Source organism: Vicia villosa, linkage group LG4, assembly GCF_029867415.1.
Source record: "Vicia villosa cultivar HV-30 ecotype Madison, WI linkage group LG4, Vvil1.0, whole genome shotgun sequence".
NCBI lineage: Eukaryota > Viridiplantae > Streptophyta > Magnoliopsida > Fabales > Fabaceae > Vicia > Vicia villosa.
In genome coordinates this window covers 143,766,221-143,788,280 of record NC_081183.1, presented here as the reverse complement: position 1 = coordinate 143,788,280, position 22,060 = coordinate 143,766,221, and the positions used below count along the sequence as shown (strand labels likewise).

General features: G+C 32.8%; 1 protein-coding gene and 1 pseudogene across 1 annotated transcript; both read left to right on the top strand.

The window, feature by feature from the left end:
• Positions 1 to 122: 122 nt before the first annotated feature.
• On the top strand, positions 123 to 1,424 carry LOC131598000 (uncharacterized; annotated as a pseudogene).
• A 420-nt stretch (positions 1,425 to 1,844) lies between these two features.
• Positions 1,845 to 6,062, top strand: LOC131595373 (phosphoglycolate phosphatase 2). Its single transcript, XM_058867718.1, has 11 exons — positions 1,845 to 2,033; positions 2,101 to 2,168; positions 2,270 to 2,362; positions 2,494 to 2,565; positions 3,224 to 3,295; positions 3,702 to 3,761; positions 3,847 to 3,899; positions 4,634 to 4,731; positions 4,833 to 4,932; positions 5,034 to 5,137; positions 5,216 to 6,062. The coding sequence occupies exons 1-11, from the start codon at positions 1,952 to 1,954 to the stop codon at positions 5,314 to 5,316; spliced, it is 903 nt and encodes a 300-aa protein (XP_058723701.1). The 5' UTR covers positions 1,845 to 1,951; the 3' UTR covers positions 5,317 to 6,062.
• The last annotated feature ends 15,998 nt before the right edge of the window (positions 6,063 to 22,060 follow it).

Below are 22,060 nucleotides of genomic sequence, written 5' to 3'. Positions count from 1 at the left end.
AACTAGCCGTTATTCAAACTAGCCGTTATTCAAACTATCCGTTATTCAAACTATTATATATACTACCACTTATGTCATTATTTTCTCATTCTCATCTTATTCTTCTCTCATTATTTACTAAAATGGATTCAGACAATTCAGATAATTACGATCAAGAAATTTGGGACTTGGTTGAAGAAGAATTTATGGACGACAGTGATGAAGAACAAGAGCCTCAGAATGAACTTCAATCTGGAAGTTCCTCTAGGCCAAAGAAAAGAACAACGATAGATCGAGGTCGTGAAGAAGGGCATAATCGATTGTTCAATGACTACTTCTCGGAAAATCCAGTATACACAGATGTTCAATTCCGAAGAAGGTTCAGAATGCATAGGCATGTATTTCTTCGAATTGTAGATGACCTTGGAAATCATGATGAATATTTCCAAATGAGGGTCGATGCAACTGGTAAAATGGGTCTTTCACCATTGCAAAAATGTACATCTGCTATTCGTATGTTGGCGTATGGGTCTGCTGCTGACATTGTAGACGAGTATGTTCGAATCGGTGAAAGCACTTCAATTGAGTGCTTACAAAGATTCGTTCAGGGCGTGAATGCTGTATTTGGGGCTGAGTATTTGAGAAAGCCTAACAACACTGATGTTGAACATCTTTTACAAATGGGAGAGTCACGTGGCTTTCCAGGTATGTTGGGTTCTATTGATTGTATGCATTAGGAATGGAAAAATTGTCCTGTTGCATGGAAAGGACAATTTTGTCGAGGTGATCATGGTAAGCCCACAATCATGCTTGAAGCAGTGGCATCACAAGACTTATGGATTTGGCATGCTTTTTTTGGTATTGCAGGTTCAAACAATGACATTAATGTGTTAAACCAATCTAATGTGTTTAACGATATTTTGGAAGGACATGCTCCCAATGTGCAATATACAATCAATGGGACACCATATAATATGGGGTATTATTTAGCAGATGGTATATATCCTGAGTGGGCTACATTTGTCAAAACCATTTCAATGCCACAGGGAGAAAAGAAAAAGTTATTTGCTCAACATCAAGAATCAGCTAGAAAAGATGTGGAGCGGGCATTTGGAGTGCTTCAATCTCGATTTGCAATTATACGTGGCCCAGCACGTGCTTGGCACATGGACACCCTCAAGCATACCATATATGCATGCATCATATTGCACAACATGATTGTTGAAGACGAACGACATACATATGGAGGTAATTTTGATTACTCTTATGATAATGTGGATGACAACAACTCAACAACCGAAACATTTAGCGGTCCTCATCCGAATCTTGCAACAAGACTACAAAGAAGAGCAAGTATTCGAGAAAAACAAGTTCATCGTCAACTTCAAGGAAATTTAGTCGAGTATATTTGGGAACGTTTTGGACATGTAGATGATGAAGTTTAAGTTTAATTTATTATGTGATGTTATTTATTTTTATTGTTTTTAATTATATGTCATGTATTTGAGATTAATATTAATTATCATTTTAAATTATAAGTTCAATTTGAATTTTATTTATTTTATATCAATTTTAATTTAAATAATTTAAATTATTATTTTAATTACTATAAAATTTAATATGAATAAAATATTAATAACTAAAGTAAAATTATGGGACCCAATATGGGTTCTTCAGAGTTGCACCATCGGAGATAAAATTTAGTTGAGTTGCTTCAAGCTGACGTGGCTTAATAGGTCCCACAAAGAACCCAAAGATAGGTTCACGGTTGGAGATGCTCTAATCTAATGGGTAGAGAAGTTGTAAAAAAAAAAAAAAAAAACATTCTCCACGGGTGAAAAGAAACGTGTTGCTTTGTTACTCCGCAAAGAACAAGGAGCCAAACTGTTTTAGCTTTGTTGTGAGGACAAAGTAAGGCAACAGAGGCAGTTATAACCGCACTCTTTCAATCTCATTTACTAGTGTTGTTCTGATGAGTTCGTCGCAGTCTCTTTCAGCTCACAATTTGAAAGATCTATTAGATTCCGTCGAAGCTTTTCTCTTCGATTGCGATGGTAACTCTCTATCATCATTATTATCATTAACATTCATTCATGTAACTCTCTCTGGTTTATATTTTAGGTGTGATTTGGAAGGGTGATGAACTTATCGATGGCGCTTCTCAAACTCTCGACATGCTTCGCTCCAAGGTAACTAACTAACTAACCTGCATCAGCATCAGCATCAGCATCATCCACTGCAATGAAGTTCTCCCTTATGAATTGATATTAATCTGCAATTTCGTTGTTAGGGGAAGAAGCTGGTGTTTGTTACGAATAATTCCTGGAAGTCTAGAACTCAGTATGCTGAAAAGTTCAAATCCTTGGGAATTTCTGTTTCTCCGGTTCGATTATCTTTCTATTCCTAAAACTAGTAGCGACGCAATTGTCTGTTATTTCTGTATAATCTTGATTATTTTATTAATGGATTAGTACCTGCTTGATAGTCATCTTTTTTGTTTTACTTATATTATAGGATGAGATATTCTCCTCATCGTTTGCAGCTGCTATGTACTTGAAGGTTAACAATTTCCCTTCACAAAACAAGGTTCTTGCTTTGCTTACTCCATTGCTTTCATTTGTTTTTTCTTATGTTAACGATTAGTAATTACTAGTTACTTGCTAATGGAGAATTGTGCATACCATGGCTTGGTTGGCTTACATAAAATGGTCACTGCATCGTCCAATTTTTCAAAAAAACGTAAATATAAAAATTAATTTTTGTTTAGTAATTGAAAGTGAAAATATGATATAGAAGTATTTGCTTATTTCAAATAGGGTCCCTAGTTTTCAGTTTCGTGTTAGATTTTTCATGTCTAAATCTGTCACCTAGCTGTATCCGTTGATTATAGTCAAGATCGGGTGTTGGATCGTAAGATCGATCTTACGTGCTAAGGATGCCTAAGAGTGCTACGATTAGAGAAAGATCTTTTTTGTCACCGGCATGGTCAAGATCAAGCTTTTTGAAGCAAGATCGTAAAAAAACATGATGGGGATTTTTTGTTTGTCTGTAGTAGAATTTTTCGTGTTTTTGTGTGTGTATATATATATGTATGAAATTACAATTTTCCCATTCATCAGGATCTTACATGCCGTGCTAACGATCAGAGTTGTAGGATCTTTCACAAGTCGACCGATCCTACTTAAGATCTTGTGCTTGACTACATTGTCTGAATGGATTCACTAAAGTACTACTCAATGTTCAGGTGTATGTGATTGGCGGGGATGGTATACTGGATGAGTTGCAGCTTGCTGGTTTCACAGCTTTTGGTGGTCCGGTAAGTTCTCCATAATTTTAAATTATAACCCATCTCCCACTTTTTTTTCTTATAGAAATTGGAGAACATGGTGCCTGCGGGGAAATTTAAGAGGCATCTATGCAATGTTGTTCTGCCTACCAGATTAGTTTTTCTGTTTAAGTTATCTTTCCCTCAACTTTGGTTGTTTGGATGGTTATTTTTCACCTTCATTGAATAGGAACTGGTTAAGAGTAAGCAACATCTTTTTGTGAATGGTGTGTTAGAATGGAAGCCTTAGCACTAACATTTTTGGCTCAAGTGAACATAGACTCTATTAGGCTACATTTTCTTCAGGACAATACTTGCTTCAAATGATGCATAGAGAGGCGTGAGATTCACTAAATTGTGACCAGAGATATTCTTACTGAAGCATTCATAATTGCAGGGAGATGCGGACAAAACAATAGACTGGAAGCAGAGCGGCATTTTTGAACATGATAAGAGTGTAATGTAACACCTTGCCCATTCTTACTTTGAGTAACTTTGTTGAGATCGCTGCATACAGTTAACTGACGAGTTCACTTTTGCAGGTTGGAGCTGTAGTGGTTGGTATAGATCCAAAAATTAACTATTACAAGCTTCAGTAAGAAAATACTTTCCTTTGTTCTTTTCTTGAGCACCTTATCTTCTGCTTCTTTTGTCTCTAAATATTTAGAACAGAACCCTTGATGAATTAGATTTGTACGTACATGGATTCCCAAAAGAGTATTGATATTAACAGAACAAACTCCAGTTTCCAGTTAGTATAACCTGAAGCATTCACATGGCATATTCTTTGGATCAAACTGACTTAACATGAACTTCTAATGATCATAGTTTGGCTTCATCAATCCATCGGAGATTCGGAGTTTTAAAGTTTCTCAAATGTTTTCTTGCGTCAAATATTTGAACTTCTAAGATTTGTAGTTTGGCTTCATCAGTCCATCGAAGATTTGTATGGGCTGATTTGTGGGCTGTTGAAATAATAAGCTCACAAGACTGCAAAATGTTATAGTGAACAAATCACCCTTTTTCAGAATATTAATAGTATATTAAAGCAGTTTTTCAACAGTTAAATGATCCCCAAAACAGATATTTTTCCTAAAATGATTAACTTAGAAAGTAGCATGCTGCAGGTAAATAGGTAGTTTTTTCTTTTTTCAGTACAACATAGGTTGATATGAATATTGAATAATCAAAATCATATATTTGTTCAAGGTAGTCTCTTCAATTCTGATTAAACAAAAACAGTGTTTTAAGAACTCAGTCCACAATTATGTAATTACTTGCTTGCTCTTAGTTGTTTCATATGTTGACATCTCGAATTTCATCTATCAGGTATGGAACCCTTTGCATACGCGAAAATCCAGGATGCCTTTTCATTGCCACCAACCGTGATGCCGTTGGGCATATGACTCCTTCCCAAGAATGGGCTGGTACTCTATTAACTCCCATTTTATCCTCAAATAGTGGATATTTAATTAATATGCAACTTGATTGTACGTTCTCCGAATAATGGATAAAAGTTGGATTTCAGGAGCTGGGTGTATGGTTGCAGCCATATGTGGATCAACCCAGAAGGAACCTGTTGTTGTGGGGAAACCATCAACCTTTATGATGGATTTTTTAATTAAGAAGTAAGTTAAATTCTTAAACTTGTTAGGTTTTTTCTTCCGGGCTTGTTTCGTTTTACTTTATATTTTTCTCTTCTCAGAACATAACGCATTATTTCAAGCAGATTCAATTTAAATTGCTCCAAGATGTGTATGGTGGGTGATAGACTAGATACTGATATACTGTTCGGACAAAATGCTGGTTGCAAAACTCTTCTAGTACTTTCAGGTAATTGGACTTTTGTTTTTCTGCATCATATATAGACCTTACCCAACATGTTGTGATTACTTTTATTTGCGCGGACAGGTTGCACAACTCAATCAGATTTACAAGACCCTTCAAATAATATTCAGCCAGACTATTATGCTACCAAAATTTCTGATATGCTCGACTTATCAAGAGCATAAATAGATTTTCCGCATTTAAGGCACTGCTTTCACCCCATTTGGTTTGTGCCTTCCACATACCTGACTTTGTAATCACATTGATACAATTTTCACAATTTATTATAGTGGCAGGTTCCCCATTTTCTGCCACCTTACTTTTGTTTATGCTTTTGTGGTAACTTAAGCCAAGCATCATCCCATGTGTAGTAGAACCATTGGATATATTGTTGATGTTAAGAAGTGTGGTTAGGCCTAACTCAACCCTACAAAACCGGCTTGTAGGGTGGACATGTTCAGGCCATATATTGTCCGATGTGGGACTCTTAACACACCCCCTCACGCCCAGGACTAGACAACTGGAGCGCGGAAATAAATGGTGGGTGGCCCGATAGCGGAAACCATAGAAGGTGGCCCACCGGATCTTAAACGAGGCTCTGATACCATGTTAAGAAGTGTGGTTAGGCCTAACTCAACCCTACAAAACCGGCTTGTAGGGTGAGGATTGCCCTCACTTATAAGGACATGTTCAGGCCATATATTGTCCGATGTGGGACTCTTAACAGTTGAAATGCTTAAAACAGCATCTGTTCATTGTTGAATTACCATTCGTGACTCTTAAGCAACATCTGTTCATTGTTGAATTGCCAGTCATGACTTGGGTGAAATTATTCTGATGTGTTCATTCCGAATAAACTTTGTATCAATCATTCGGCAGTGTTCTTAGTTGGTTTTGGCTTTTATCTTCTTGCACCATCTTATTCTACAAATTGCACCAATTAAAACTATTGATTGAAAGGAAAAAGTTAAAAAATTTGTTTACTGTGAAACTTTGCAAATATAGTTTGACGGCAAACTTATACCATGTCACTGAAGATGCTGTGTGAGGGATGCTGCATCAGTTTAGGAGCAGAGCATTTATCTTCTTTTTAGTGGAAGTTGAATTTAGAAATCCTGGATGTGAACTAGTTATGAGTACAGGAGAAAAGATAATGCATAATCTGAGGAGATGACACCAAAGTAGAACACAAACTAGTCAAAACTGAAGCAATATTAGCCACAGATTAGTTGTTGTATAACCCTTTCAATTTTAGAAGTTAGTTTTGTGTCTCAAACTCAATCAGCATAATCTGACAAGTGGTTAAATACAAGCACAGCTTGGCTAAAACCACTAACAGATGGACAAAACATCAACAATTGTAGCATAACATGACAACATTGACAAGATTAATCAATTATTCCCCACTACAACTATCTATTTACTCTGTTACAAATTGATCCATAGTTATTTATCAGAAATTGACGACTCATCCAAAACTCTGCATATGATATATTGTCGTCATTGCATAGCCCTGTAAGATATGAGCCTAGAGCTACTGTCATTTTCTACAATTCAATGTAAACCTATGAAGCACTGATGTAGGCATGAACTCCGGATCAAACATTGACATGTCGATATTAACAATAAATTTTAAAAAATAAATAAATTAAATGTTATCACATGTGTCAATTTCGTGTTAATATCATATATACAAACACATGTCGAACATCAAACGTGTCTTTATTTATTGGTCACACACTACCCTTATCCAAAATCTTGGCAACCATATCATATATGTACATTTTTTTTCTTGGCATTCACCTCACATCCAATATTTGTAGAATTTCTTAGGATTCCTCGTAGACATATTGGGCCATCCTCTCTGTGTTGTATTTAAACCCAAATCTAAAATGGGCCATGGTCCTCTTTTGGCTTTGCTACACTGCTACTGGATATATTCTGATTAAGCCCCTAACTAAAAATTCTTGTAATTAGCCACATTAAACTTCCAAATAAACAAGAATCTTATGATTTTTGTCCTATTTTGAGGAATATTCCCATGATGTGCTCTGTCATAATAACTTACTTCTTACAACCCCCTGTCCTTCCACTGTGGCACCAATCAATGACCTTACACATTTGATGTGGCTCTTTACTAAGTTCACATGGTGTCTTACTACATATTTATATGCTACATATACATATAGTATAATATTTAATTCTTCCATATTTAATTAAACATAGTAAAATCAATCTAACACCTAATTATTGCTTTGTTTTAATTAAAGTTTTATATTTTCTATGAAGATGATAAGCATGCCTCTAATTACTCAACAACTCACATCAAAGAAGTTTCAATATCATAATTGGTCCACTTTTTTTTCTCTCCTTTCCAACCATTTTACAGGTCAAAATTGGATTTGAATGATGATAAGTGAAAGAAAAGGACATTTAATGAAAAGTTATTTAGACCTTAGCCATGCCAAAATTTTGAGTTGAGCATTCTTTTGTTTCTTACATGTTCACAATTAAAAAATTACACTTTTTTTTTGGTGGTAGAGATTTTGACATCAAAAGAAACTAAAAAGTGAAACTAAAAGTGAAGCTAGCATCCAAATCCCACATCTCTAAAGCTTTCTTTAAAGCTTTTTTCAGCTAGGGGAGGTTATCAAACTCTGAACCATCAGAGTCTCACTCTTGAAAGAATATATTCTCTTCTACTAGTAAAACAAAATATATTCAAACTTTGTAGAGACCCAAAGTAATTAAAAAACTATATGTGTAAACTATGTGTTGAATGGCCCAAGACTCACATGCATGCCACATGTTAAAATCTAATTGTAGGGTGGTTCTACCATCTCATTGTTGCACACATACAATATTATTGAATACATGCATAACAATTAATCATTTAAAAAAAAATATATCATTAGTGCACTTCTCATAGATAAATTTTTAGGTTTAGTCAGAGGTGGAAAACGACATGTCTGCCTTGTTAAAGTTTGTCGAAAAATGGAACAGAATAGTAAAGAATCGGCTCGCCGTAAATAAAGTGAGACGGATCTGATAGGTTGTACCATCTTTAAAATTTAAAAGTGATAAAAAATTTATATTCGTCTCGTTTAAGCCCGCGTCCGCCAAAAAATAGTGTGACCAGATGAAATAGGGAGGGTGGGCCGAAAATTTTGGTTTGCCTCGAAAAAAACAGTAGACTAAATAACAGATTTAACTCGGTTTGTCACTCGTAGATAAGATTACAATGGGCGACAAAAATTTTCATTATTTTTTTTTTTAAGATTTGGAATCAAACACATAACCTTTGATTATACTAGAATTCTATTGGATATACAATATTTAATCATAGTAACTATAATAATAACAATGAGTTTAATATGAATAAGAGTAGAGGACCACTTCATAAAACTCTAGTTTTGTATCAAATGACAGATAGAATTGCATGTGAGTATGGGGTAAGTAGCTCGAAATTCTATGCATGGAGCTCAGATCTACTTTGTTTTTCTCTCATATTTAATTTTCCCTTCCATTGTTTATATACATTTGTTTAGTGTCCCTATATCTTTTTGAATGTGTTGCATTTGCATTGCATGAAGTTAAAATTAAAAGTAGGGTAAAGTATAAATATATTGTAAAAGTTTGCTCAAATTGCATGGTTTTAGAAAGCAACAATTCATGTAATGTCCTAAAAAAATCAAAAAGAGATTTAATTGTATTGCTAATTTTTTTTCATAATTGTTTTGTGATAGTAAACTAATTTAGAAGCTATAGCTTATGTTATGTTGTTAACTTTGACTATGAAATAAACAAATAAAAATCCAAATAGATCAATATTACTTTAAAAAGATAAACTTCCACTCACTCTTAGGAGATACATACATGCTTCAAAAACCTAGAAAAGAAAAAAGCAAAGATTTTTAAAACCATCTTTCCACATTTTATGCTAACAAAAAGAGTCTATAAAATAAAAGATAAAATTGGTCCATATTAATAAAGTTTTATTAAACCAAGAAGAAAAAAATAGGGTTAGGGGGTCCTTAAGATAAAAGATGGAAAAAAGAAGAAAGCAACTAAGAAAACAAAAGTGTCTATTTTTGAGAGAGGGATAGGACCAAAGAAGAGAGTAGTGCCCTATTTGCTTTTTATAGTTTGGGACCAAACTTGGGTACTATATTGCATAGTCAAAATCCAAAACCAACTAATCTTAATGTTAATCCTTTGGATTTAAGGTCATGGTATAACCTTCTAGTTCATTGCTCCATGTGGCTATTGATGAATGACTCTAGATAATGACTTTAACCAAAAAAAGTTGTACATGACATGAGCAATCAAACAAAACATTGTAAATTAAAAGTCACAGTCCAATGTTGATTTATTGTCGTTTTTTGAGAAACTTAGATTCTAACTATTTAGATTTTCCCATTTGGTGCACTATGCATGGTTTTAGAAAAATATGATTTGAGTGGCTACAACTTAATACAACAATGATAACAATTAAATTTTATCTAAGTATGTAAGATTGACTACATATATTAAAATTTAATACAATCGAAAAAATATTAAAAATTGTTAAATTTGATTACTATATTTTAAATTCGAATCAAGAATCTCACCGGTGTATGCGTAAATTTATATTTGATCTAAAAAATATAAGAAATATTAATACAAAATAAAGATAAATATAACCTTAAAAACATTTGGTTGATGTTTGAAGGGGACATGTTTGGTCATATTATAAATATAATTCATACTATCATGGACATGACATGAATTATTGAATGGTGTTAATTTGTGGTGGATATTAAAAGGGAAACTTAAAGGGATATATATTTCAATAAATTTACATTCTTTTTTCCTTCTAAACCCATAATTCATTTATGAAAAGTGAGAGTCTTTTGGATCATATGAAACACCAAAAAGATTAAGGCCTAATTGGGGGCTAATATATGAGATGGAAGATGAATTATAAACCATTTCTATTATTATTTTTTATGAGACTTCACACTCAATTATAAAATATATTTTATATTAATAATTAATAAATATAATTTTCTCACTTGCTCACACATACATAGTTTGAGTGAACCTTATATGATACCATGTCCCATCATAGCATAATAGCATTAAGAAGTTGGGCCCTTCTTGGCTAGTATTATAAAGACATTGATAATAATTAAATTAATTGCTAGGATCACACTACAAGATGAGGATTGAGATGTGATTTTTTTTTCTTATACAACATCTTACAAATGAAATTAAAGCTACTTCTTTTTGGTACACACATAATCAAAAGCTTTAATGAGCCATTGCATTGAGTGTGTTGGATGGTCCACCAAAACTTATTATAGCTTCTTTGATTCACTAATACACTTCTATCTTTCATTGGATCATCTCAAACATTCTCATCAACCCTTGGTCCATTACTTGGTTATTTCATTGAATAGAGGAGAAATCAACACCCATTTTAGGTAACTAAAAATATCCATGTCTCTTGGCTAAACTGCATAGTTTTAACGCTTTAATTAGAGATGACAAACAAGCATGTATGTATTATTTAAATTTATTTTGCAAATGATGAAAGACAGAGTAAGTTTATGGACACTTAACTTTTAAAATCTAAAATTATAAAATTTTATATTAATATTTGCACCCGCAACAAAATTAGACGGGACATACATATTGCATAATATAAATTAAAACATTGAATTGTCCCAACAAAAAATCGAGTAAAACAAACACATTCAATATATTCAACATGACGGATCTATTTTGTCACTCTTAACTAGAACGTTCAAACTCATAATTTTTTATTAAACTAAAAGATCTCTTATAGTTTTGATCTCGATGGATTTCATGTAAACATAATCATAATAACAATTAGGGAAATGCTAACAAGTGCCCCAGGGGCACTCTTTAAGAGCTTAAAAAAGTAAGTTTTTCTTGGAAACATGCCTAATTAATGCATCGAAAATTGAAATAGTAAACTTTTTAAAGAATATGTTCTTTAAATAGAATGCTTAAAGAGTGCCCCTGGGGCACTCGTTAGCATGACCCTAACAATTATTATCGATGGAAGAGTATTTTTTCTCCCTAAGTTCATTTTTTTTTCTTTGTCTTATAGTTAATAGCTTCCGTTTGATTTTTTTTTCTCTTAGATTTTTGGCTCAGAAGAGAGATCTAGGACAGCAAGGCTATACAATCCAATAGCTACTCCACACTATGGGGGATGTTGTCCTTTTCTTTAACCTTATCACTCATGTTCTCTCAATAACATGTGGATTCAGAGTTTTTAATTCAAATACTCAATTATTGACAATTTAACCATTTTTGAGACATATTGGCAATTTGATTGACCCTTCAAAACTTGTTTATGCGAGAAGAAGAGAAAAAAAAGTGATCTACTAAATATGTAAATTAATTTTATATTAATTAATGATGGTTATGTATTTCGTTAAATTAGATTAAAATTTTAAATTATTTATATGATATGATATAATAATATTAAAAAAATTTACATTGCCAATACATCTTCATTAAACTCTGAAAGATAATAATTTTATGTAAGTTCAAGTTAAGATTCTATTTTTTATAGATTTTTTTCTTGTGAAATGATTTATCAAAATATATCAAATTTTAAATACAAGTATATTTTTAAGTTGGGATTCAAATATTAATTCATCATGTTTGTGAAAGTCTATTCTCTGTAGACAATCTCATCATTAACTCAAATTAATATTTAACAAGCATTATTGCAGTTGCTATTGTTACTCTAATGATAAAGTTAAGTTGTCTAATTCTGTATTAAAAAATTCCCTTGCAATCAACATTGGAAAAAAGACTTTCAAAATATTGTAATCAAATAGTACTCCTTCACTCCTAAAAAATTTTAAAGAAAAATCTTAATGTATTGTTTATCTATATTTTATAATTAAAATTTTAATAACTATTTAAATATTATTTTTTAGCGTGCAACGTAACTTTTTTGAAAAAATTTGGTCTCTTTTGAGATTATTTTTGTTGATGTATCTTCTATTTATTGATGGTAGGATATTGCATATATAGCTAATAAAACATTATTTTATCAATCTTAAAGTAGTGACAGTTTTTTTTTTTTTTAAACAGAAGGTGGACTGGCCACCACAAAATATATTGAAGAAAAAAGAGGTTACAGGGAAAGAGAAAAAAAAGGGGGACCAAACCAAAACCCTTTAGTGAGTAATTCTATAAAAAAGAAGCCCTATAGAGTTTTTTGCAAACTCCACAAGAATGTCTCTATGAACAACTTCCCACCAAGTAAAATCATTAACATGTAATCCTAAGTTAGCGAGTCTATCCGCACAATGATTCCCTTCCCTAAAAATATGAGTTACCAAAAAATTAATATTCCTAGAATGATGAAGGACATTTTCCCATCTATTCCGAATAGCCCAAGGAACAATAAACGGTTTGGAGAAAGCTAACACCACCAGCTTCGAGTCTGTTTCGATCCATAAATTGTTCCAATTTTTCTGTTTCGCTATCTCAATAGCCAAGATGGCTCAAACAAGCTCAGCCACAAACGCGTTCCCAGGCCCGATCCGATTGGAAAAGCTCCCAAGATGATTACCCGTGTGATCTCTAAAGATACCCCCGCAAGCCGCAATCTGAGGTGTTCCCGCCGACGTCCCATCTGTGTTGCATTTAATCCAGTGTAGAACAGGAGGATGCCACAAAAACTCCTTAACTATTAAAGTCTTGGGAGGATTCAGCTTAATGTTAAAACTCATAAGCAGCTGAAAATCCAATATTGAGTTTGAACTAGATTTCGGGGTAGCATTACCGGTAAACGCAGCCTCAACCTTGACCATGTTTAAAGCGTTAGTCCAAGAGGTGGTTTTGTCATCAAACCGTCTCAGGTTTCGAGCCTTCCAAACAGTGTTAACAATGCTAATACTTGCAGCAATAAAAACCAACCTACTCTGATCAGAATCGAGTTTTCTATAAGCACTCCAGATATCCGAAAAAGATGAAAGAGAATGCGACAGAGTCGTGGAAAGAAAATACCAAAGTCTGACTGCAAAAGAGCAGGAGAAAAATAAATGCTCCGCTGTTTCACTTGTAGCGCTGCAAAGATTACAAATAGAAGGAAGCTGGATACCTCTCATCATCAAATTGTCATCAGTCGGTACTTTATTATGCAACAACCTCCAGAAAAGCAAAGAATTCGATGCCGGTATAGAAGCATTCCATATGATCTTTCCCCACCGATCGCGCTGTAGGTTCTAGACTTGAATTTAAAAGCTTCTTTCAAGGAGAGAATTCCATCCGCTGCAGGAGTCCAAATGTATTGGTCATCTTTATCTAAACTAGGCAGGTGAACATTAGACAGTAAGTTATCCAAGGTGGGAAACAAAATATGGATATCATTAGGGAGCTTCCATTGACGATTCTGAATATACGCTTCTGCTTTGTCTTTTACAAAAGGGTGCAAAAGGTCGGTTACGTTAAGAGAATCTATCACACAAGAACCATTCCAAAAGTCGGACCAGAATTTAAAACTTTTCCCATTGCCTATGAGTCAGCCAGAGTTGTTGTTAACCTCTGCCCAAGAAGCTCTCATACTGCTCCACAAAGATGAAAAAATATGGTACGAGATCGGTTTATTGTCCCGCAGCACTCTAGCACGAAGTAAGCTAGCCCACTGCTCCTGAGAACATACTAAATCCGGACACTGTTTCAAATTGGCAGCCTCATTCAGAGTAACCAGGGACCTAATCCCCAAGCCTCCCTCGTCATAAGGTCTACAACAGTTATCCCATGCTACCGTGACCAGCTTGCGATTATCACTTTCCCCACTCCAAATGAAATTACGCGACCATTTATGAATGTTCTTTAAGACCGAAGAAGGCCAAGAGTAAATTAGCATTGTGTGCAATAACATACTCTGAATCACCGATTTAACAAGGACCAGTCTTCCTGCCATAGATAATAAGCTAGCTTTCCACGCCGACAATTTATTCCTAATTCGGTCTGCTATACCATGAAAGTGTATTGGTTTAGGCCTTCCCCGGAAAATAGGAGCTCCGAGGTATGTGAAAGGAGCCTGCCCCGTGTTGAATCCAAGGCAAGAGGCAATGTGCAAATGCCTTTGAGTGGGTAACGATCCTGCATAAATGGTAGATTTTGAAGGATTCACCCTCTGACCCGACACCACAGCATACCTTTGAAAAAGATTGATTAAAGCCTCAATAGTACCCTTGTCTCCTTTACAAAACACCATAATATCGTCCGCGTAGAACACATGGGAAGGCACAAACGAGTCTCGGGTTTCCTTAATCTGCCTAACCTTTTTGTTCTCCACCAACTTAGACAACCCTCTACTTAAAACATCTTCTGCCAAACAGAATAGAAGAGGTGATAACGGGTCTCCCTGCCGCACCCCCCTTGTGCAAGAGAAATAGCCAGCCTGCGAACCATTTATTGAAACAGAAATAACAGCGGAGTGAAGGATAGCATTAATCCATTTGCAGAATTTTTCGTCAAATCCAAATGCTTTGAGGACATTAATCAAGAATTCCCAATTAAGCGTATCAAAAGCCTTTGCAATGTCAACTTTGATTGCGAGATTCCCTTGCTTGCATTTGTTTGGAAGGAGGTTGATAGCTTCGGAAGTGACACAGACACGGTCCTTGATATTCCGACCTCTAATGAAAGCGCGTTGCTCGGCAGAAACGATGGACGGCATGAACAAGGCTAACCTATCCGCAAGAATTTTGGTAATAATTTTGTGTTTGAAATTTGCAATGGCAATCGGTCGGTACTGCTCAACTGACTCCGCATTAGGAATTTTAGGAATAAGAACCAGAGTGTTGCTGTTGTAGTTAGGTGTAATCCATCCATCTTGAAAAAACTGTAAAGTAGCAGCGAGCACCTCTTCTTTTATAATGCTCCAATATTTTTGATAAAAGAAACCGCTAAACCCGTTCGGGCCCGGGGCACTCTCCTTATCCAAGCTCATAACAGCATTGTAAACTTCCTCCATAGAAGGCAACTTTGTTAACTCTGTGTTGTTCTCTTGATTCATCAATTGAGGGATAACCTCTTCAATCAAACTATTATCTTGCAAAACAGAGATATTATTAATACAATAGAAAGGTGAATTGTGATATTCATAAATTAAAATTAATTTACTATTTTTTATTTAAAAATTGATTTAAGTTAGTTCAAATAATCAAATAGAGATAAAGTAGTGAAGAAGAGAGAAAAGTGAAGTATAAAGAAAATAAAGAGATTGAATTAGGGATATTACATAAGAGATTTATTCAAGTTTGACTTAACCACTTGACTTATTTCTATCCCCAAGAGTTTTCTCTTGAGAGTTCCACTAAAACGTGTCCTGAGCTTTTTGCAAAATATATTAACAAAACTTCTACAACAAACGAGAAATTTTACACAAGTTGGTTTTCAAATCAAACAAAGCTTTTAAAGGGTTAACACGAACCAAACAAAGATTTTAATCGGCTAATCTCAATAACCAAACTGATATTTTCACAAGCTAATTTCAAAATCAAACAAAGATATTGCTCAAGAGAACACACACACACACACACACACACACACACACACACACACACTTAAAGACTCACTTATGCAAGAAGTCTTCAAGACTCTCTTTAATCAATAAATAGTGTAAAAACATTCTTAATCAATTAAACAAGTCTTTAATCAATTAAGTACACATCTAAAATAGTTTTAAGGTGTTTATGTGTTGGAAGAAAATTGGTTTGTACCACATCTTTAAGGTTTTGATGATAACAAAGTATTTAAAATCAATTGTTATACTAATTTATGTTCAAATGCGCAAGACCATAGACTAAAATTTGTTATTCAAGTTAAGTTTTGATACTGAAGTTGAACATTTAAAGAGAAGCTTGAAGATTTAAATTTAAAGGATCATAACCTAAGTATCAGACTCTGAAGACTTAGACTCTAAAGGAGGTCAATTTTTGAAGACTCAGGCTCTGGATAAGATCAACCTATGAAGATCCAGACTCTGAAGACTCAGACTCTAAAGCAGGTTAAACGCAAGAATCAAGAAGACTCTGAAAGGTCACTATCAGGCTCATATGTCATTTTGTCTTCTTCTGATCACATGCAGAACTAATAAAAAATTTGCATAGATAACAAGGATGGAACGAATAATTCCTTCTGAAGCTAAGGAATTTCAAATGTGTTTTGCTAGGCATTAACTATTTGAAGAAACATTCCAACGTTTGTGATCAAAGCTTCTCCAAAACTCACTTGTGCAAGAAGTCTTCTCCAACGACTCTTTTATGTCTATATATTTAAGGAGCTAGAGACTTGAAGAAAAAACAACGAACTATAGACAAACAAAGAGATGTTACTCTGTCAAATTATTAAGTCTTAAGAGTCTTTTATGTTATATTGTGTTTACACCTCTGATTATATATCAAGTGTAACTCTTAAACAATCTCTCATCTATAAGTTAGATTATTATAAGTCTCTTGCTTGTATGCTTGAGCATCTAAAGTCTCTTTCTTGTGTGCTTCAGCATCTGAAGTCTTTTGCCTATATGCTTGAGCACTAGAAGCTTCTTGCTTATGTGTTTGAGCATTAGAAGACTCTTAGTTGTGGGTTTGAGCATTGGAAGTCTCTTACTTGTGTGTTTGAGCATTGGAAGTCTCTTGCTTATATGCTTAATCAATCGTAATCAGAGGATTGGACTACTCCTGATTTGTGGGAGGATCCAGAACATATCATTGTGTCTCTCATTCCTTGACTCTCTAACTCTGAACTTATCTTATCCGCTGCAAAGAATCATTTCTGTATCAGATTCTAGATCTTATGTTTAAAATCTAATAAGAGAGTTTTTAGAAAAGAAAAAAATGCTAACACAATTTAACCCCCTTCTTGCGTTTTTATCACCTTCAGTATAAACACAAGAGAGGCTTGAAAAGACGTTATGTGTGTGTGTGCACTACAACAATTAATATATTTTATGATAATGTTTTCATTTCAGCCAACAAAAAACTGAAGTGTAAACCATATGCACGCCACATTTCAATTTTTTTCTTTTTAAAATACTACATATTCCCTCGGTTATTCTAACAACCGAGAGGAAAGGTTATGACCAACCCCATTCGAATATCAGCAACTACATTTAAGCACTTTTTTTGAAAGTTGTGACCCATTCACTCAGTTCATCCAACAACCGAAGGAAAATATTTTGATCAATTTCCCTTCGAATCTCAACAACGTAATTTTAGTTTTTTTTTTTTGAAATTTTTATTTAATATTCATTCTCTTGGTTATGCTGGAAATCAAGTGGGAAAATGTGTGTTTATTTAATTAATCAACAAATCTTTATCATTCATTTATAAAGTAACAACAGTTAAGACATTATAAACTCATCAATCCACATGAAACATCATTGATCCGCACTCACACCAAACAATATATTAGAATGTCAATACCTCAATAAATCTTTTCTTGTAATTTCCAAAATTATTTTCTTTAATGGATGTTTGTTAAAATTGTTTGATGTTATAGTTAGAAAATCATAGATGTAACTTAAGAATGTTTGTTGTTACGTTTTTGTTGTTGTTGATGATGATGTTAGAAATATTAAAACTCAACAACAACAATTCACGTTTTCTTAATAACATTAAACCTTTTTTACAAGCATGTATTAAAGAAAATAATTTTAGCAATTAATATTATAAGAGAAGAGTAATCAACCATAACTAAAATGTTTCTCCGTTCTAGCAATCCATCATGGAAAATGTTTTTTTTACTGTTGATTTCACCTTGATGGAAAATCAACTGAGGGGGATTTTTTATTTGTTTTACCCCGATGGAAAAATGAACCAAGGGGAAAAGAGAACTTTCCATTACGCCCTTCGTTACCTCTTCCAATCCAACTGAGATATAAGCTTTGTTTCAACCGAGGTAAAAAACATGTTTCCTAGTAAAGTTGTGAGTTGCCTTAATATCTTGAGAATTACTCTTATACCTTTATATTAAGATGATCACTCAGACACTCGCTAAGTGCAAGACTAGACAAACTTTCACACTTGCTCTCTTTCACAACTTTGGAGCTTTGAGTTTCTTTGCTAGATTCATCATTGACTTAGCATTCCATCTGAAACTTGATTGTTCTAATTGATAATGCTTTAGATAATTTCTTGATCAGATGACATCTTTAGAGATTGTTGAATAATTAATATAAAAGACTTCACTGAATAATGTTTGACATATGGTATTGTCATCACCAAAATCATCTAATGATTGTAGACAGTTGTACCCTGATGCACATAGTTCCACATATTGTACTACCTTTGTCTTATATTATAAATCATTTTGTCACTTTAATATAAATTAAAAATATAGTTATTATTGTGTGAAACAAAATTATAAAATATTTATAAAATTAATCTTCATTAATGGCATGAGAAAAATAAATTAAAATAATGGTAAGAAGAAAGAATAAAAAATAAAAAATATTTAAATATATAATAGGAAGAATAACATGAATGATTCATTGGTATTATACAACAATTTATAATTTGGTACAAAAACTTATTTTAGAATAAAATATATTAAAAAATGAAGGGAGTATTTATTTGTGTAACATGTCCTTAATGAACAAGATATAAGAGCAAAAGTAGTTTTAAAATAAGGCTAGGCAAAATTTCTTGAAAAAATAGATAAGAATAAAAACTTAATTTTTAAAAAAGGGGGTCAAAAATTTAATACCTGTAATACAAATCACAAAAAGTGTCTTTAAGCTTAAAAAAAATAGTACTCCCTCTGTTCTAAAATAAATGTCATATTTGGGAAAAAAATTGTCCCAAAGTAAGTGTCACATTCAAATTTTTATCCAAATAATTCCAATATTACTATTTTTTTTAGGGAAAAAAACAATTACTACATTTCATTATCAATAAGAGAATGTATACATGTTGGTACATCGGTGAAAACCTGAAAACTAGCGAAGGATGTAGCCGCCCGAGCCAAGTCATGAGCAACATCATTAGCTTGTCTTCTAATGAACTTAACATGAGAGTTCCTAAAAGATGATGCCAGTAGCCGTTTGCATTCGAGAGTAATAGCACCACAATCCGTATTGTTAGGATGAGGCCTATTCACATTATCCACAACGCTTTTTGCATCCAACTCAAAATCCATATTATCATAGCCAAGTGTAAGCACCCATTTTATAGTTGATAGAAGCCCCATAGCTTATCCAACAACAACTTCAGTGATAGGGGAGAACCATTATGTCCTGGCTCCAATATTACTACTAATAATTATTCTATTTTGTTTTTGTATGATAGCTTTTTTCAAGATATAATTAATGAAAAGGAATCAGAAAGAACCTTGAGCAATGCACGTAATTAATATTTGTAGTTTTTACATGTACAATACTAATTACATGTAGTTTTTACATGTACAGTTGAGACCATATTTTCTACATGTATATCATCTATCTATGAAATATTTTAATTTTGTTTATGTAAATAATGAAGTCTATTACCAACCCAACTCAATTTCTATAGAACAAATTTGGTGGAAAATTTTAATTATTTGGAGGGAGAAGAAATGTTTTGTTCTTTTAGTTTCCCTATTTTTCCTTTACTTACAAATTTCAATCGGCTAGCAGCAGCCGTAAAGTGACATCCTAGAAACGATGAAACATTTAAGGTATAGGAATTGGTAACTAATAACAGTGATTATGATTATTTAAAAAGAACATATAAAAATTAAAAAGGAAATAAATAGAATAAAGGTAGTTTAATAAAAACAATATTATCTTTCTTCACTTTATCACTTTTTCTTAATCTGTGTGAACTGGTCAACTGCGACATATATTATGGGACGAAGGGAGTACTTTTTAAAACAAAATATAATCAAATTTTGGTACAAAGTACACACACAAATTAGAGTCAAGATCCCTCCATTTACTTATTACTCCAGTTTTCCAATTTTATTATGTGGATATCGAATACGTGTCACATAAAACTTTTAATGGTTGAGATTAAAATTTTTAAAAATTATTTTTTAACTAGAAAAAAAAGAGAGAAAATGTGTTTTCAACTCCAGTATTTTTCTTGCTGCAATAGTGTTTTAAGACCATGCTCAGAAGAAAGGAACAAAAATATGTTTTTTTATTGCAATTTAAAGGTCAATGAAATTAATTCCCGTTTCTACTTCAAGTAAAGATATGAAAGAAAAATGTGCAGCAACACCATAAAATCAGACAAGAAAAATAGGAAAATGAAATTAAATGAAAAAGGGAAAACGTTAAGGCGGGATGTTAAGGATATTCTCCTCAACCGTGTCTATGTCCGTGCTCTCTCTCTCTCTCTCCCTCTCTCTCTCTCTCTCATTAATTTGAGTCTGCAGTTTATTCTTTTTTTTTTTATTTGAAAAAATAGTTTTCAAAATTTTCCATAGTAAAAACAAATTATTAGAGTTCATTTAGTCATCTCATACAACACAATAGAGTTCATTTAGTCATCTCAATAATATTTGTCAACTTCCTTGTTAAGAGACTAAGCATGTGTGCGTCTCTCTTTTCCTTTTTCAAAATGTTTGTCTTTATTACTAGGCAATTATGTATAAAGTGAGTTTGTTGTAATAATTGATAATAATAAATCGTACTCAAGAACTTAACTTTCATAGAGAGAATGTTACAATTCAAAAATTATATAAATTCAAGTACATATAAAATAGCTTGATTGATTTGGATCATGATCTAATATCTCTCAACATAGAGGATTTTAACGCTAACATTTTCATAATTTTTAGTTTTTTTTAGATACTCTAGTTTATCATAAAAGTTGTATTTTTTTTTTTATTTTCATATTTCTCTTTTCTATATATGTTCACCATAACCATCCAATAATTACTTGTGCAATATGATTTTATGTGTTTTTTCTTAGTCGTTAAAAGATTATACTTTGGATTGTCTTTTCAAAGATTATTGAGGATCTTTGTCTACAATTTTAGACTAACATAGAACGTCAATTTCATTATTCAAAATGAAGTTCATTTTATAGAAATGGAGATATAACCGTTGAGAACATAATTGTTGGTATTGCATATGACATATTATCATTGTACAATTAGTCATTTGAAAGACCAATATTATTGTAAGTTGTATTATACCTTTAGAAAGTTGAGAGATTACATGATCCTAGCTACATGATATCAAAGTCACATATTTACTTGCTTTGGCATCTTTGATTAGTTGCTCAGTATTAGAGCCATGCTTGTATATCTCAAACAGACAACATGTCTCATAGGTATGCTTGATCATTGTGATCAGAAACTCTGTATCATAAGTATGCTTGATCATTATGATTAGACACTATGTATATGAGGTATGCTTCATCAATATTGTGATAAGATACTTATGTGCTAAATGCACGTTTAAACATATTAATTAGACATTTTTTCATATGAGGTCCAATATTTTATTCATAATGTTACTTATGTTCTTCATTTGACTAGAGGTAACCGCTAGTGGCATAAAAAGACCTTTGTGCCAGAGTCACATAAAATGTTGCTTTAAAATAATCTTCTACAAATGATCAAAGTCACAAATTAATATATAATTTTTATTTGTAGAGCTTATTCTGCATACTTAAACAAATAATCAATAGACAAATTGTTATTTTCTTTTATTATAATAAAAATAATGATAATATGAATTATTTTTGAACCAATCTAATTCTTATACTAATGTCTTAAATCTCCTTTAAAGGCGTATTTGAAAATAAATTTAAAATGTTACAACAATTAATAACTTCATTAATTTTGATATTGTATTTTAATTTTCTTAAAATAAGGATTAGAGAGAATAAAATTGAAAATACTAATAGTGTGAATAATAATAAGTGGTATTTAGTTAGACTTTGTTTAGATTAG

Excerpts from the sequence above, each read along its gene's own strand:
- LOC131595373 (XM_058867718.1), top strand. The coding sequence starts at position 1,952 with ATGAGTTCGTCGCAGTCTCTTTCAGCTCACAATTTGAAAGATCTATTA. Across the intron at positions 3,296-3,701 it reads TCACAGCTTTTGGTGGTCCG|GGAGATGCGGACAAAACAAT; the intron begins GTAAGTTCTCCA and ends TCATAATTGCAG. Across the intron at positions 4,933-5,033 it reads ATGGATTTTTTAATTAAGAA|ATTCAATTTAAATTGCTCCA; the intron begins GTAAGTTAAATT and ends TATTTCAAGCAG.